General features: G+C 41.4%; 1 protein-coding gene across 1 annotated transcript in view; it reads left to right on the top strand.

Moving 5' to 3' along the window:
- Window positions 1-9,277: 9,277 nt before the first annotated feature.
- NDST1 (N-deacetylase and N-sulfotransferase 1) overlaps window positions 9,278-14,378 on the top strand; it is a 33,144-nt gene continuing 28,043 nt past the window's right edge. Inside the window, exons 1-2 of the mRNA XM_087709442.1 lie at window positions 9,278-9,811; window positions 13,184-13,666. Coding sequence (XP_087565568.1) covers window positions 9,305-9,811; window positions 13,184-13,666 — 990 coding nt within the window. The 5' untranslated portion in view covers window positions 9,278-9,304. The remainder of the gene's footprint in view (window positions 9,812-13,183; window positions 13,667-14,378) is intronic.

The following is a 14,378-nucleotide window of genomic DNA, read 5'->3' as shown; positions in this document are numbered from 1 at the left end:
CCTCCTCCTCCTCCTCCTCCTCCTCCTCCTCCTCCTCCTCCTCCTCCTCCTCCTTTTAGATTGTCAATATTGAGGACTAATGGAACTTGATGTAAGCCTATGCTTAGGTAGTTTTGAGGAAGCTATGAAGGTTATAGCCCACCTAAACATATTTCTCTCTCTCCATTTCTCTCCTTCTCTCTCCCCCTCTCTCCCCCTCCCTGCCTCCCCTTTCTATGGGTATCTTTGAGTTACTTGGGTTGAATTATTTTGTTCTTGACTTTTGAGTCACTAACTCCTAAAAAGAAATATGCTAAATTCAAAAGAATGGAACATTTAGCCTCTGACCAAGTGGAATAGAATTTCTCCTTCCATCATCTGTTTTATTTTGTTCCTTTTTTTCCTAATTGGAAGGAAGGAAAAGCAAGGAGATATTTAGGGTGGTTGTGATGGAGAGGACTCATGATTAAAACAAAAGTTATCAGTGCCTTGTTCTCCCAGTTGCTTAGGGCTCACTGATGATTAAAGAGGCAGAGGTGATATTTCCCTGTCAGTCACTGTTGCCTGCTCTGCCTTTCCTTCCATGCATTGCCATTAAATCTGTTGGCTGTCAGTTCTCTGGATGTAGCCATGGGAACTCTGATGTCACTAATGAGAGCTTGTGACTTTTCTTCTGTGCAGGAAGGAACGGGAGGACTAGTGAAGGCAGGAGGTGCCTGGACGGTGCAATGTGAAGGATTGAAAATGGCAGAGAACAAAAGAAAACCATCTTATGACTCCAAGGTGGAATTCTTGATTAAATAGTTTTTTTCTTGAGCCCGCTGCCTTCCGTGCCCTGTACATATCACAAGTGTGCATTTTCCCAACAAAAGAAAAGTGCTGAGGTGTGCTCTGTGGATGGAGAGGAGGGAAAAGGAAATGTAATGGTTAACGTCTAGTAAGCACTTTGGGAGATTAAAAGGGCTATTTGGAGCTTTAGCAAAGGAAGTGGTTGAAACTGTGGCAGTGCTCCTGTCATTCCAAGCAATTGCCTCTGGGAAAATTACTGATTGACAAAGGAAGATGCTGAGTTCAGTGTAGGGGAACAAAATGCTGTTCTGCTCAGCGGCTGCAAGGAAACATCTTTCTAGGAAGTCCTAACATTCTTTTTCTTGTCTATTCTTGATCTATATAAAATCTTGTTTAGAGAATGCTGCTTTCTGTACAGATTGTGTGTGTGTGTGTGTGTTGTGTTGTGTAGTGTATACCTTCGGGCCACTGCCTGGGCAAGTCCTTGCTGTTTTCTTACTGAGGTTTTGGAAGTGATTTGCCATTGTCTGCTTCCTGAGCTGAGAGAGAGTAACTGGCCGAAGGTCATCCAGCTGGCTTTATGCCAAAGACAGGATTCGAACTCATGACCTTCCAATTTTTAACTTTCTAACTTTGTCCTTTATCTGCCCCAATACCTGGGTCTTTATATGGAATGACCTCCATCATATTAGCTGTGCATGCATACTCATGCATTGTGTGTGTTATATGTTCTTTGTTTGAAAAAGAAAGGTCGCTGCACAAATTTCATTCATTACTATGATGTCTGAATTTTACTCCAAGAAGAAAATGGAATAAACTTTAAAAAACAAAAACAAAGGTATAGTAGTTCTAGCTTATAGCTTGTTTGTATAGGAATTATTACCTGTAATCTCTATGTAGGGCCATTATCCCTTTATCTCAGGTAGGGACAAAAATAACTGGATTAAGGTAGGTATAATCTGATCTCATCTCAAATCAGCTTGCTTTAATAATGTCGTTTGAAAACTTATTTTAGGTAATTGGCCTTTAAGCATGGTATAAGCAAATGCACATAAGGGCTGAAAAACAGCAGAATCTTCAAATTCACAGTTTGACCATGAATTTGGTAAGGTGTAGCCAGAGGCTGATTTAACTATAGCTTCGGCTATAGCCATTAGAAAAGCCTCCACTGAATAGCTGGAGACTCACGCTGGCATTTATTAATATCCTTGCTTTCCCTGCTAAGATGTCAAGGTGAGAAACGGCAGGCCATCGACTGCTGCTCAGCCTCAATTCAAAGGCTGCTGCTGGCGACCTAGATGTCTCTCTTCCAGCTTTCAGCAAGGCATAACAGCTCCAGCTTGGAAGATGGGAGAGTTGAAGAATGTTTAAAGCACTTGCAAGTGATGAAAGGAATGCCTTTTACCGCAGATAGATGGAACAAATTGTGACAGGCAGACCTTGTGAACATTTCCCAAAACCTGCATAAAGCAGAAGTTGATGTGCGTCAGGTGTATGAGAGCAAAATCCATGAGATAGGCAGGGTGTAATTTTTTTCGGGGGAAAAAAGATTTTTATGTTCACTTCTCATATATACATTCACAAATATACAATCTCATAACTGTTATTAATAACGTGTATTATATTTTAACATTTATAACAATTTCCCCCTACAATTAACAATATAATTGAGATTGCTTTTCTATCATCTCATACACCCATATTATTTTACAACTACTTCTTCCTTCCTTCCTTCTCTCCCTTTTTCTCTTCTTCTCTACTTTCTTCCTTCCTCCTCTCCTTCCCCTTCTCTACTTCCCCTTCCTCTCCCCCACTCCTCCCCCCTTCTTCTTCCCTTTCCTACCCTCTATCCTACTCTTACTTCTCCTCCATTTCTTCCTCTCCTTTCCCCTTTCTTCTTTCTCTCTCCTTTCTCCTCTCCTTCCTAGAGATAGGGTGTAATCTAATTGGAGATCTTGAAGGCCAACATCTTATCTAAGGTTCAGTTGTGCTTTTCCTATGGTGCGTTGGTGGTGACAGATCTTGCTACCTTTTCCATGGTGGTTCTGGCTCATGATTTTGGCTAAATTTCCATCAGAATTGTTGCACCATGGGTTCCTTGCCAGTTTGCGCCAGCACCCTGTGTTCTATTTTTCAAATTAAGATTATTTGCATTTGGACAAAGCCTTTCCTGCCTGGCAAACCATATGGAAAAGTCCAGAGGAGTTACCAGGAGTTGAATTTGGCCTGATGGAGATTTTACTCCATCAGGAGATTTTCGGTTATATCTAAAAGCGACAAGCAATATTTTGTTTCAGCTTATTTGTTAGTTAAGTTTGAATCTCAATCTTTCTTTAGAATATTTGCAGTCCTTGCCTACCAATTTTATACTCACTGTAGTTTTATACTGCAGGTTATTGGAGTGACAATGACTGAGTGACCTCAACCCATCACTGAGATTCATAGATCTGAACCTAGATGTATTTATTTAATCAATTAATATTCCCTTCAACCCACAAATTACCGCCCTAGGGGGTTAATATAGGTTTGCAAACCAGACCAACATCAACAAGATTTTTTTAAAAAACACACAAAGACAGTGTAACTGTAACCAGTCAATATTTCTGGGAGTTTCTGCTCCCTACAGAGGGACTTATGCATCACCCCAGTCTATTTCTTGGGGGAAAAAACAGTTCTTTAAGACTTTTAAAAAGCCAGTAGGATAAAGGCCATTTGAATCTTGCAGGGTAAGCTGTTCCAGTGGCTGATGCTGCAACAGACAAAGCATGCCTTCTGGCTAGGCCAGATGATACTTTCCTACAGAGGGGACTAGAACATCTTACTCATTTGGATCTCTTGGGGTAGGCAAACTCAGTTGGAGATTGGCAGTCGTGCAACAAACCCAGCCCTGTAATCAGGATCAAGAATTGTTCCCAGAAGCCTATTGGAAAATAGCAACAACATGTAACCCTTCTTGTGTATTCTCATCAGAGCAAATGATCACAAATTTTAAAAATAAGTCTATCAAAAGACAACCCACACCAACCAAGGGCTCTGTTTCCAAAGTAACAAGCCAATCTCCCACAAGAGGAGCTGTGTAAGAACATTATTCAGATGAGTACAAACACACTGCAGCAAGCCAGAACACCAGAAAAAAGAAAACAGATCGCCTATACAAAATGCGATACCCACGCAACAACATGCCTGACCATGCGATCACTACAGCACAACCAACACAAGCTAGGAAAAGGATAACATTGGCACATAAACATAAAAAAACAACTTAGGAACAAGCAATAAACCATTACAACAACACAGTTTCAAAGCAGCACAGAAACCAACTATGTCACTATGCTAGTTAGGAGAGCCAGTTTGATCTATTGGTTAAGGTACCAGGCTAAAAACCAGCTATAGTCTCGCCTTAGCATGAAAGCCAGCTGGGTGATTTGGGGCCACTCACTCACTCTCAGCGCAACCCATTTCACAGGGTGGTTGTGGGGGACAATAGGAGGAGGAAGGAATAGAAGAAGCGGGATTCAATTTGAGTCAGTCACTGGACCAAAGGTTTATTTTTTTCAAGCTTTTGGGCTTGTCTTGGAACCCATCCTCAGGGAACTTCTCTCTCTCTAGAATGTTTGCACACATTTACATTCTGGGGAGAGAGGGAGAGAGAGAAAGTTTCCTGAGGATGGTTTCCACCATGAGTCTGAAAACTTGAAAGAATAAACCTTCGGGCCCAGTGACCAACTCATATTGAATCCTGCGATATTGTTGTGGGACATGTATATTTGCCTTCATTTGTGAGTATTAGATATGTTTATAATCTTGAATTATTTATCAAAATAACAATGGTAGATTAAACATACAAATAAAGAACACAAAACCAGCAGTCGGAAGACGTGACCCGACAATTGCGCGATAGACATATGCGCGCCAACAAAATAGTGCCGATTAAAATGTGACATCAAAATCGTGCCCACAATTTCGTGACGTTAAAATCGCGACAACAAGGACAATAAAATCGAAATAATTACTGTTAGGGTTAGGGTTAGGGTTAAATAAAATCGAAAAAATTACTGTTACTCTTTGATTAGCGAATTAGTTCAATGTGACCGCACACCATTTAAATGTCGGTGCGCATTTGTTGGCGCGCTATTGTCAAAAATCAATTAGCGATTTTGACGATGCTCATTTGTCCGTCGCGGTTTTGTTGGCGCGCATATGTCTATCGCGCATTTGTCAGTGAACCGTCAGAAGACACTATGCCTTAATCTCACAACATATGAATAGGTTCTACACAGTTTCAGCTGGGAATTGTAAGTATCCTAGACCAAGCTAAATTCAAAAATGTTATGGAATTTTTGGAAGCTTGGCATTCTGACAATCAGCTATCAATAGACACTCAAAAATAAACTACATTTACACCATACAAAAGAATTAATAAAAAAGCTAAGGAGACAAAGAGGCCAGAACATATCCTCTCCAGAAGCCAACATCAATGTGGGGATTAATACCAGGTAATCAAGCAAGAAACAGTACCCTAATCAAGAAACTATATAAATAGACCTTGACTTAGAAATATTCATTTAGCAACTGTTTGAAATTAATGACAGTGCTAAGATAAGTGACTTACAACCAATTGTCGTAGTGGCCTTGCTGGTCACATGATTACAATTTAGGCACTTGGCAACTGATATGAATTTACATTGGTTAAAGCATTTTGGGGATTATGTGATTGCCATTTGTGATCTTCTCGGATTTCCAATAAACAAAGTCAAGGGGGGATGGACGAAGACAATGACCAAATTCACCTAATGACAGTGGCAACAAAGTCATAAAATCAGGGGTGACTCACTTGACAATTGCATTTCTTAGCAGTAGAAAGTCTGATCCCATCTATGCTTGTAAATTGGGGACTACCTGTACCATAGAGAAAACCATACTTAAATCAAAACTGGGATTAGGCTACTGTAGCAAACCCCACACTCACTTACACTGATAATGCTACCTAGTTGGGTAATGAAATGTCTGTAAGCAGACAACCCAGTTCAGAGAGCATCAAGGACTTCACAGTTCCTAAGCTACAAACTGTACACTCCTGTATTGAAAAAATAGATTTGTATATAGGCCCTTCTAGTTATGGTTGCCACCTGCTCTTTAAGTAGGAGGTAAGAGTCCAGGAGTTGGATAGATGGAGCTAGGGATGCTTTCCCTCTTACTTATGATACTCTTGTTGTCTGAGATTATCCTATGCTAAACTTTGTTTCAATGTTTTCCACCTTTTCATTTACAAAAAAATGTGTATCACATTACGGTAGTTACATGGCAGGCTATCTCTGTTGGCCAGCCAGATTAAAATGTTCTACTAGTAGCACTCACGTATCAGGGATATAAATGTCACGCCTAACTGAGCTGTCTGATTGTCCAGTCTGTGTAGGGAAAGAGCTGTTGTCCAGCATACTGGAAAAGCTCTTTAGATTCAGAGTAGTGTCTTCCTATGGACTGATGGAGCATCTGCCCTAGGGAGCTTTAGCTTGTGGGAAAACGATAATTGTGATTCATTCTTTGTGCTTTAAAATGTCTGAGTAATGTCTGATTAAGATTTAATGAAGAGTAGAATACAAGACTGAGCACTTCACAACCACATTTTGGAAATTTTGCCAGATGTCTCAACTTGCAACTGTGAATGGGGCGGGGGAGAAAGGGGGGCCTTGTCCTCAGCTGTAATAATTAAGTGTCACTAAAAAAATCAGTAAGGAAAAATATTGTGCCTATTAAACTTCAACCTTAATGGATAAACTAAACACAATGGTTTAACCTACAGTATCTGCATTTAGTGAGCCATAGCTTGGAAATAAAAAATTCTGCCGCTGCAGGGATTGATCTTTTTCAGATCAAAGCAGATATGAAGAAGGTGAAATGTATCCTTTCTTTTCCCACTTACCCCCAAGCACTGCTATTTGCATTGTAAGGAAATTCATAATCCGTAACAGTGGGGATTTTCTTCCTGGTGCTAATATTAAATGCAGAATTTTTTCCCCCTAGGATAAGAGCAGAGGCACAGAAGAATATGTTTCATGTCATATACCTGCTGTGCTCTGGATTATTATCAGTCTCAAGCCAAAGATAGATTTAACTTTATGTCTCATTTAGTCCTAAAAGGAAATTCAGATGGATGTTCAAAGATTGGCTTTTACTGAATAAGAATACTGTGTGGAATTGTCGTGATCTAACGTGCTCCACACGTTAGGGATACATTTGCTAGCTGGTGCTATTACTTTGTCTATTCTTTGCATCCCTGGAAGCAGGAATGCCAAAAGTTACATCTATGAGAAAAGTAATACTGTGATTAAAGAAAATATGAAGGTGCACATATATGATAACTGATCTAGCTGTGAACTGACCGGCATTATGGCATGCAAGTCAAATCTGTTCACCTGTGTGGGCAGTATGACCATATCTATGTGAAATGCTGCGCTTTCTATATAAGGTACCATATTTTTCGGAGTATAAGATGCACCTTTTTCCCCTCAAAAAAGAGAGTGAAAATCTAGGTGCATCTTAAAGACTGAATACAGTATTTTTGGCCTCCCGAAAACCCGCCCCCTTTGCAAAAATGGCCGTGCATAGCCTTTAAGAGACTTCCAGAATGCTCCTGGGGGCTGGTGAAGGCAAACATGAGTGAAAAATGGGCTGTTTTTTGCTCATATTTGCCTCCCCCCCCCCAGAGCACTCTATAAGCCTCCTATAGGCTATGCATGCCCTTTTTGGGGAGAAATTTTTTTTAGGAGGTCTGCAGAGTGCAAAACCCTTTTTTTTTTACATTTGCCTCTTCAAAATCTTGGTGCATCTTATACTCTAGTGCATCTTATACTCTGAAAAATACGGCAGTTGTTTCCTCACTCCTCTTGTCTTTATTTGGCAGTTGGGTTAATTTGCACCTGGCTCAGCTTGGGTCCTTGGAAAGATCACTTCCCAAATACTCTTTTAAGCTTTGTAAAATTACTTGTTGACCGAGAAACTGGAAAACTTACTGCACTGATCTGCAGCAGTGAGAGAATAAAGAAACCGGGTTGGCCTCTTAAAGATGGGATGGGTGAAATACACATTTTCTGTTTATCCTCTTTATGCTTTCCCGAAGCTGTCTTGTGTCGATGTGTACTTTGAAGATGTTCTAAGCTACAGGTAAAATGCCCCAACCATTTGCACTGAATAATGTTCTCTTCCTTGGAAGTGTAGCCTTGGAATGGCTCTTTCAGTGGCTGCCTATAGGAGAACATTTGTAATTGTTTCATGTTTTTGTTCCACGGGTGAAAGCTGGGCTGAGGACCCCTCTGGCCTTTCCAAGCATACAAAGCAATGGCAGTATTGCTTGCAGTCCTCTACACTGCCAAAGTATTAAAGGCTTCTTGTGGTGTGTTGGCAAGTGATTGACACTAAGCTGAAGCAGGTGCAGAGAGTGTGGCGGCTACCTCAAAGCTACGTGGGAGTGATCAGCAAGACTGGGAAAACAAACTATGTGTCCTCTCTAAGTCTGTGGCATGTATAGTTCTCTGAAGGGCAGCTGGTTTTTTTTTAATTGATGCCCTGAGATTGAATTGAGGGTGGGGTTACTGCAATCTTACATTTATAGTTTCTCTATAAAGCTAGTTGAACTTGGTTGAAGTTAGTCTATTATTCTCTTTTTCTCTTCAGCAGATTAAGGCCTGAGAAAGATCCAGTTTGCATGTATATATATATATATATTTATGCACGAGGCTGCATTTTATCTTCCTTAGTTATATCTCTGACTCCTTTCTTCTGCTGTTTATGTGGGCTTAAATAGCCTGGGAAACTTTTTTTAAAAAAAAGATGAAAGAATGAAAAGAGTTGAATGCTCTGGAAAGAAAAAAGAGCATCCCTAATCATCCACCCACTGGCATATTCTGCTCTCCCAAAGAATTGGCTTAACAAGTCCAGCTTTTATTATGCAATAGTGGCAAAAAGTTCACTGCATGCTACATTAATAATAATAATAATAATAATAAACCAAAACAAAAGGGAAAAAACCACTTATCTATTGGTATAGTGAATTTTCTCCCACTCTAACTGCAAGAGAAGCGAAGTAGATGTAAGGGGCCCATACATTCTCTGTTTGGAAACAAATATCTTAAGAGGCAGAGCTTCTGTACTGGGAGATGAGGCTTTTCTTCCCCACTGCTAACATTTCCCCCCCTTTACTTCTGTTCACAGACCCAAGGAATCACCATGTGGTCCCGCTTCTTGAGAACAGTTCCCGAAGGCCAAGGCTGTCAGATTTCCATCCTAATAAAACAGTGATGATGAGAAACCATTGGTATTTTTATCTGAGAAAGGAACTTTGAATGGATTTGCCATGGTGACATGAAAAAGGACCAGGATGGAAAATAGACTGTCACAGGGGCAATTCCATACATGTATGGCCTCTTTGTGAAACTATCTCCAGTCTTTCCTGAGCTGAGACCTGGAGGGAGGGAGGGGGGAAGGGTGGGTGGGGTGGGGTGGGGAAGGAACCTGAAAACTCTTTTCCAAAGCAAGGATGACTTTAGTAAGGATCCGGAGGAGCTTCCGGCACGTATCTCCTCAAGTGGTGCTCTTCTTGCTCTTTGCCTTCTGCCTGCTCAGTGTTTTTGTCTCCGCATATTATTTATATGGGTGGAAGAGGGGACTGGAACCCTCAGGGGATATCCCGAGCCCAGACTGTGATGAACCGAAGATTGCTCCTTCACGCCTGCTACCAATAAAACCCATCAAAGTGGTAGATTCTTCTCGGACTGACCCCTTGGTCCTTGTGTTCGTGGAAAGCCTTTACTCTCAACTGGGACAGGAGATTGTGGCCATCTTGGAATCTAGTCGTTTCAAATATCTGACAGAGATTGCTCCGGGGAAGGGAGACATGCCTACATTGACTGACAAGGACCGAGGGCGCTTTGCACTTATCATCTATGAGAACATCCTGAAGTATGTGAACCTGGATGCCTGGAATCGTGAGCTCTTGGACAAGTACTGTGTAGAGTACGGTGTAGGCATCATTGGCTTTTTCAAGGTATTTCAAATTTGAGAAAGTGTTTACTGAAATGATGGGAAGAGGAGAAGCGATACACTGACTTTTGGAGATAAGATTTGAGCAACAGTGAAAAGCAGAATAGTATATGTTTAGCTGTTCCTATTGCACAATGAAGTTATCAAAGGGGAACTATGAAATTTCAGGTTATAGCTCCCTTTCCTGATTTCCTGTGAGATGATTCTTTGTTAATATTTCCCAAGGTCTACTTGTGCTTCTCTGCAAAAAGAAAGTGAACGGAGTAGCTAAGTAGCCTTTATTTTTTGACATGCAATTTTTTTTTGTCTTTACACCTCAGAGGCGGAGAAATGTTTCACACCTGAGATTTTAAGAAGGCCAGAGGCATGCAACACAACATTGTATATCCTAATCAGATACTTGCTTCACATTTTATGCATAAAAGTAGATGGTAATACGAAGACAGTGTAAGAAAGCTTTCTCCTAGCAGATGTCTCCATAGCTGCTGGCCTGAATCATTTATCTTCTTAGCATGGTTATGGTTGCTGGGAAGAGTGGGAATCTGTGAGTCCCAAGAGGACACTCAAATTACTCACTGGTTTGACTAGGGAAGTCACCCCCAGGCAGAATTAAAGATGGAGAATTTCCAGAATCGTGGACCCTAAAAACCCATACACACTCAGTTTTGCCAAGGTTGGAATAAAGTACTGGGAAAGGAGCTTGATGGCATTACTTGATTAGCCAAGCCAGAGACCTACAGCTCTGCCATCAACATACAGATGACCTCCCCCAGCTGCTTCACGTTAATGTTAAATGCAACCCTGAGGTACCCCAAAGCAATGGCCTGGAATCGGCCCCGAGAGAAAAGAGGCAACCCCATAACACTGTGAGCTCCTTGTCTAGAAGGATATCATCATCAGTGGTATCAAAAGCTACTGAAAGGTTAAGGAGACACAAGATAAATGTAGTACCGCTATCCAGGGACCACCAGAAGTTATTGCCAAGCATAAACAATGCCATTTCAGTGCTGTGGCTTGGACTGAATATTGACCAGATAATTTGTTTTTTTTTCTAAAGCCCTCTGGAGTTGTAAGCCAACCATCTTCTCAGTAACCTTTCCCCAAAATTCCAACTGGTTTTGTGTCTAAGGTGGAACTAGAAGTCACAATTTCCCAGTTTTTAACCTGGTTCTTAATGAGTACTATATTTGATCTTAACTAAGCTGCTGTGGTGTGGCCTGAAGATCATAATAAAGGTTTAGGTCACAGGATTTTACCCTGCTTGAGTACATGTAGGCAAATTCATTCTCTCCCTCTCTCTCTTTGTGTACATATGAACAGTGTCTTTTGAAACATTTTTAGTTCTGAGAGCCATCTATATCTGTCCCCTGAAAGCCATTTTTGGGAAGTGTGGGTTAAGAGTAAGAGAGGAGATTAATAGACGAGGGGAATATTTTGACCTAACCTTAAAACAAGTTTCTTAGGTCCCTTATTTGTCTCTGTCTGTCTCTGTCTCTGTCCCTCTCTCCCTCCCTCCCTCCCTCCCTCTCTCTGTGTCTATACACAAACACACACACACACACACACACACTCCTCCTACAATATTTTGAATCAAGGGCAGTGCCATTATTTATTTTGCATTAGCTTAATGGCAGAGACATGCAGCCAGATGCTATGAGCAGCTCTGGACTCTGTGAGGAATTAAATGAACCATCATAAATTTAAATCCTGACATTTTATAATTCTCAGAGTGCACGAGCACTGGATTCTTGCTCTCTGCAGCAAACCTTGAAACAAGTAACCTATTCATTTCTTATTAGGTTGCTTGTGTCTGTTCAGAGAAAAATGCCATCTGGAGTTTGAATGCTAGAGAGCAGATTCCCCCACCCCCCACCTCCAGATTTGTTGTTTTGTCATATCCAGTGTCACATGGAAGCGCCTTCAGGATTTCTGTTCTCGGTGCTCTCCTTCCCTTCAGTCTGCTGATATTTAAATTGGAGATAAGTAATGACTGGATTCCATTCTTCTCCTTTTATAACGGGCAGCTGAAAGAATTTTTTTTTTTAATATGGTGACGTTTGTAAAATAATTAGTTTATATACAATTAACTAGCCCAACCCACTGCACAGGGTTGTTGTGGGAAAATAGGAGGCAGACAAAGTATTCTGTTTGCTTGTCGCCTTGAGCTATGTATAATCTGGATTCTTCTTCTAAGAAAAGTTTCATGTTAAAATTGGTAATAAACTGCTCCATGTTCCATTGTGAACCGGATCCTCCAGTTGCTGAAATGCATATACTAATGTCATTCTTAGGATTTGACTGAAGATAGTAAATGTGTTGACTGTTTTAGGAACCTAATTTATAGCTTAATCTAAGAGCAAAGCCTCAGTGCTTCTAAAAGAAGGCTCTGGGTGGGATAAGAAGTAAAATGATTTCAACCATATTAAAACTAATCTAAATCTAAATTAAAGTTACAATAGTCTCAAAGGTGCTTTTTCAAAAGGCAACTGGACTTATTTTTCCCTCAGGAAGAGGAAGAAGTAGTTTAGCTTCTCATTCGAATCAGGTTCTGGCAGGATGGTGGGGGACAATGGAAGCAAAGTCCACTTTCTGGATAGAGAGGACTGTTGGCTTGAAAGAGGGGTAAAAGAAGCCATTTATATTAAGATGGAGCAGCCCTCTCTCAACAGTGGGGGAGGGATAAGACACCACCTATCTCCTATCTACTATGCAGCAGTTCCAAGAAGATGTCATCCCCATTTGCACTCTGGTACGGATGACTCCGAGGGACCTCTGTGGCCTCAAGAGCTCTCAGGGAAAGTGCTAACGATCAGATGGCTGCAAAGAAATATGATTCCCCCCCCCCCCCCAAAAAAATCCTGTCAGAAGAAATCCTTCCATTGCCCACACCATCCTGTCAGAACCGAAGAAGCTTCTTGGATGAGAAGCGAAAAGTATTCTTCCTCAGAGAAGAAAACAGTCCAATTGCCTTTTGAAAAAACCTTTGAGACAATTGTGACCTGAACGACTGAAGATACCCACAGACTTAAAAGTTACAGTAGTAAGGTCACCCTCCATGCCTGTAATAACTTTCCCTACCAGTTTATATTACAAACAAGAATTCAACTGTGGCTTCTGGATGCTGCATGAAAGCTTTTGAATGGGGAAGCTTTTGATTTATACATCTCTGCTCAAAGTGTTTAGTGTCCTTTGGCCTTTTAGTCCTGAAGTTGGACTTGCCAAGCAACTAGGACACATTGTGCTTTGTGAAGATTAAAACAGAGAAAGTTATCTCCCTGATGGTAAGCCGAAATTCTCCTTGTTTGTTCTTGTTTTTACTGTTGCATGACAACTTCCAGTCTGAAGTTGTCATTCAGATCATGTGATCTCTTTACAGGCGAACGAGAACAGCTTACTGAGTGCTCAGCTGAAAGGTTTCCCCCTTTTTCTCCACTCCAACCTTGCACTGAAGGACTGCAGCATCAATCCCAAATCACCGCTTCTGTACATCACGCGGCCCAGCGAGGTAGAGAAGGGACTTCTTCCAGGGGAGGACTGGACAGTCTTCCAGTCAAACCATTCCACATATGAACCAGTCCTCCTCGCTAAAACCAAGTCAGCTGAATCCATCCCACACATGAGCATTGATGCTGCACTTCATACCACCGTCGTACAAGACCTGGGACTCCATGATGGCATCCAGAGAGTCCTTTTTGGCAACAATCTCAACTTTTGGCTACACAAACTGGTCTTTGTGGACGCTGTTTCATTCCTGACCGGCAAAAGGCTTTCACTTCCCCTTGACCGTTACATCTTGGTAGATATTGATGACATCTTTGTTGGCAAGGAAGGCACGCGGATGAAGGTGGATGATGTCAAGGTAATTGTTCTTAGACCAGCATATTGTTCTTTGTTTTATGGTTGTGGGTTGATGTGGGGCCTATTGACCCTCGAGTTCATTTCATTAAAGGAAAAGTTTAAATGGGTTTCATTGATGCTCAGATCAGTGACCTAGATCACAGAATTGTTGCTTGTTCTATCTGCTAGAGTTTGGATTGCAGGTGTCTAAACTGGTTTAGCTATAGATGGGTGCACATGCACTGACATGAAACACTTTGCATACAATGGGAAAGTTCTGTATGTGTGGTGCTAGACAATTTTTTGACATCTTATGAAAAATACAATTTCTCTTGAAAGGAATTTGTTTTGAGAACGTATATGGAGTAGGGACACAGTGGCTCAGTGGCTAAGATGCTGAGCTTGTTGATCAGAAGATCGGCAGTTCAGCAGTTCGAATCCCTAGCGCCACGTAACGGAGTGAGCTCCCGTTACTTGTCCCAGCTTCTGCCAACCTAGCAGTTTGAAAGCATGTAAAAATGCAAGTAGAAAAATAGAGACCATCTTAAGGTGACAGTGTTCCGTGTGCCTTTCGCATTTCGCATGCCAGCCACATGACCACAGAGACGTCTTTGGAAAGCGCTGGCTCTTTGGCTTTGAAATGGAGGTGGGCACCGCCCCCTAGAGTTGGGAACGACTAGCACATATGTGTAAGGTGAACCTTTACCTTTATCAGTCAAAGGTTCAAATAGCAG

Source organism: Thamnophis sirtalis, unplaced genomic scaffold, assembly GCF_051295495.1.
Source record: "Thamnophis sirtalis isolate CommonGarterSnake01/CBP01778 unplaced genomic scaffold, rThaSir2_p1.2 scaffold_3, whole genome shotgun sequence".
NCBI classification, from domain to species: domain Eukaryota; kingdom Metazoa; phylum Chordata; class Lepidosauria; order Squamata; family Natricidae; genus Thamnophis; species Thamnophis sirtalis.
This window is presented reverse-complemented; position numbering and strand designations above follow the sequence as displayed.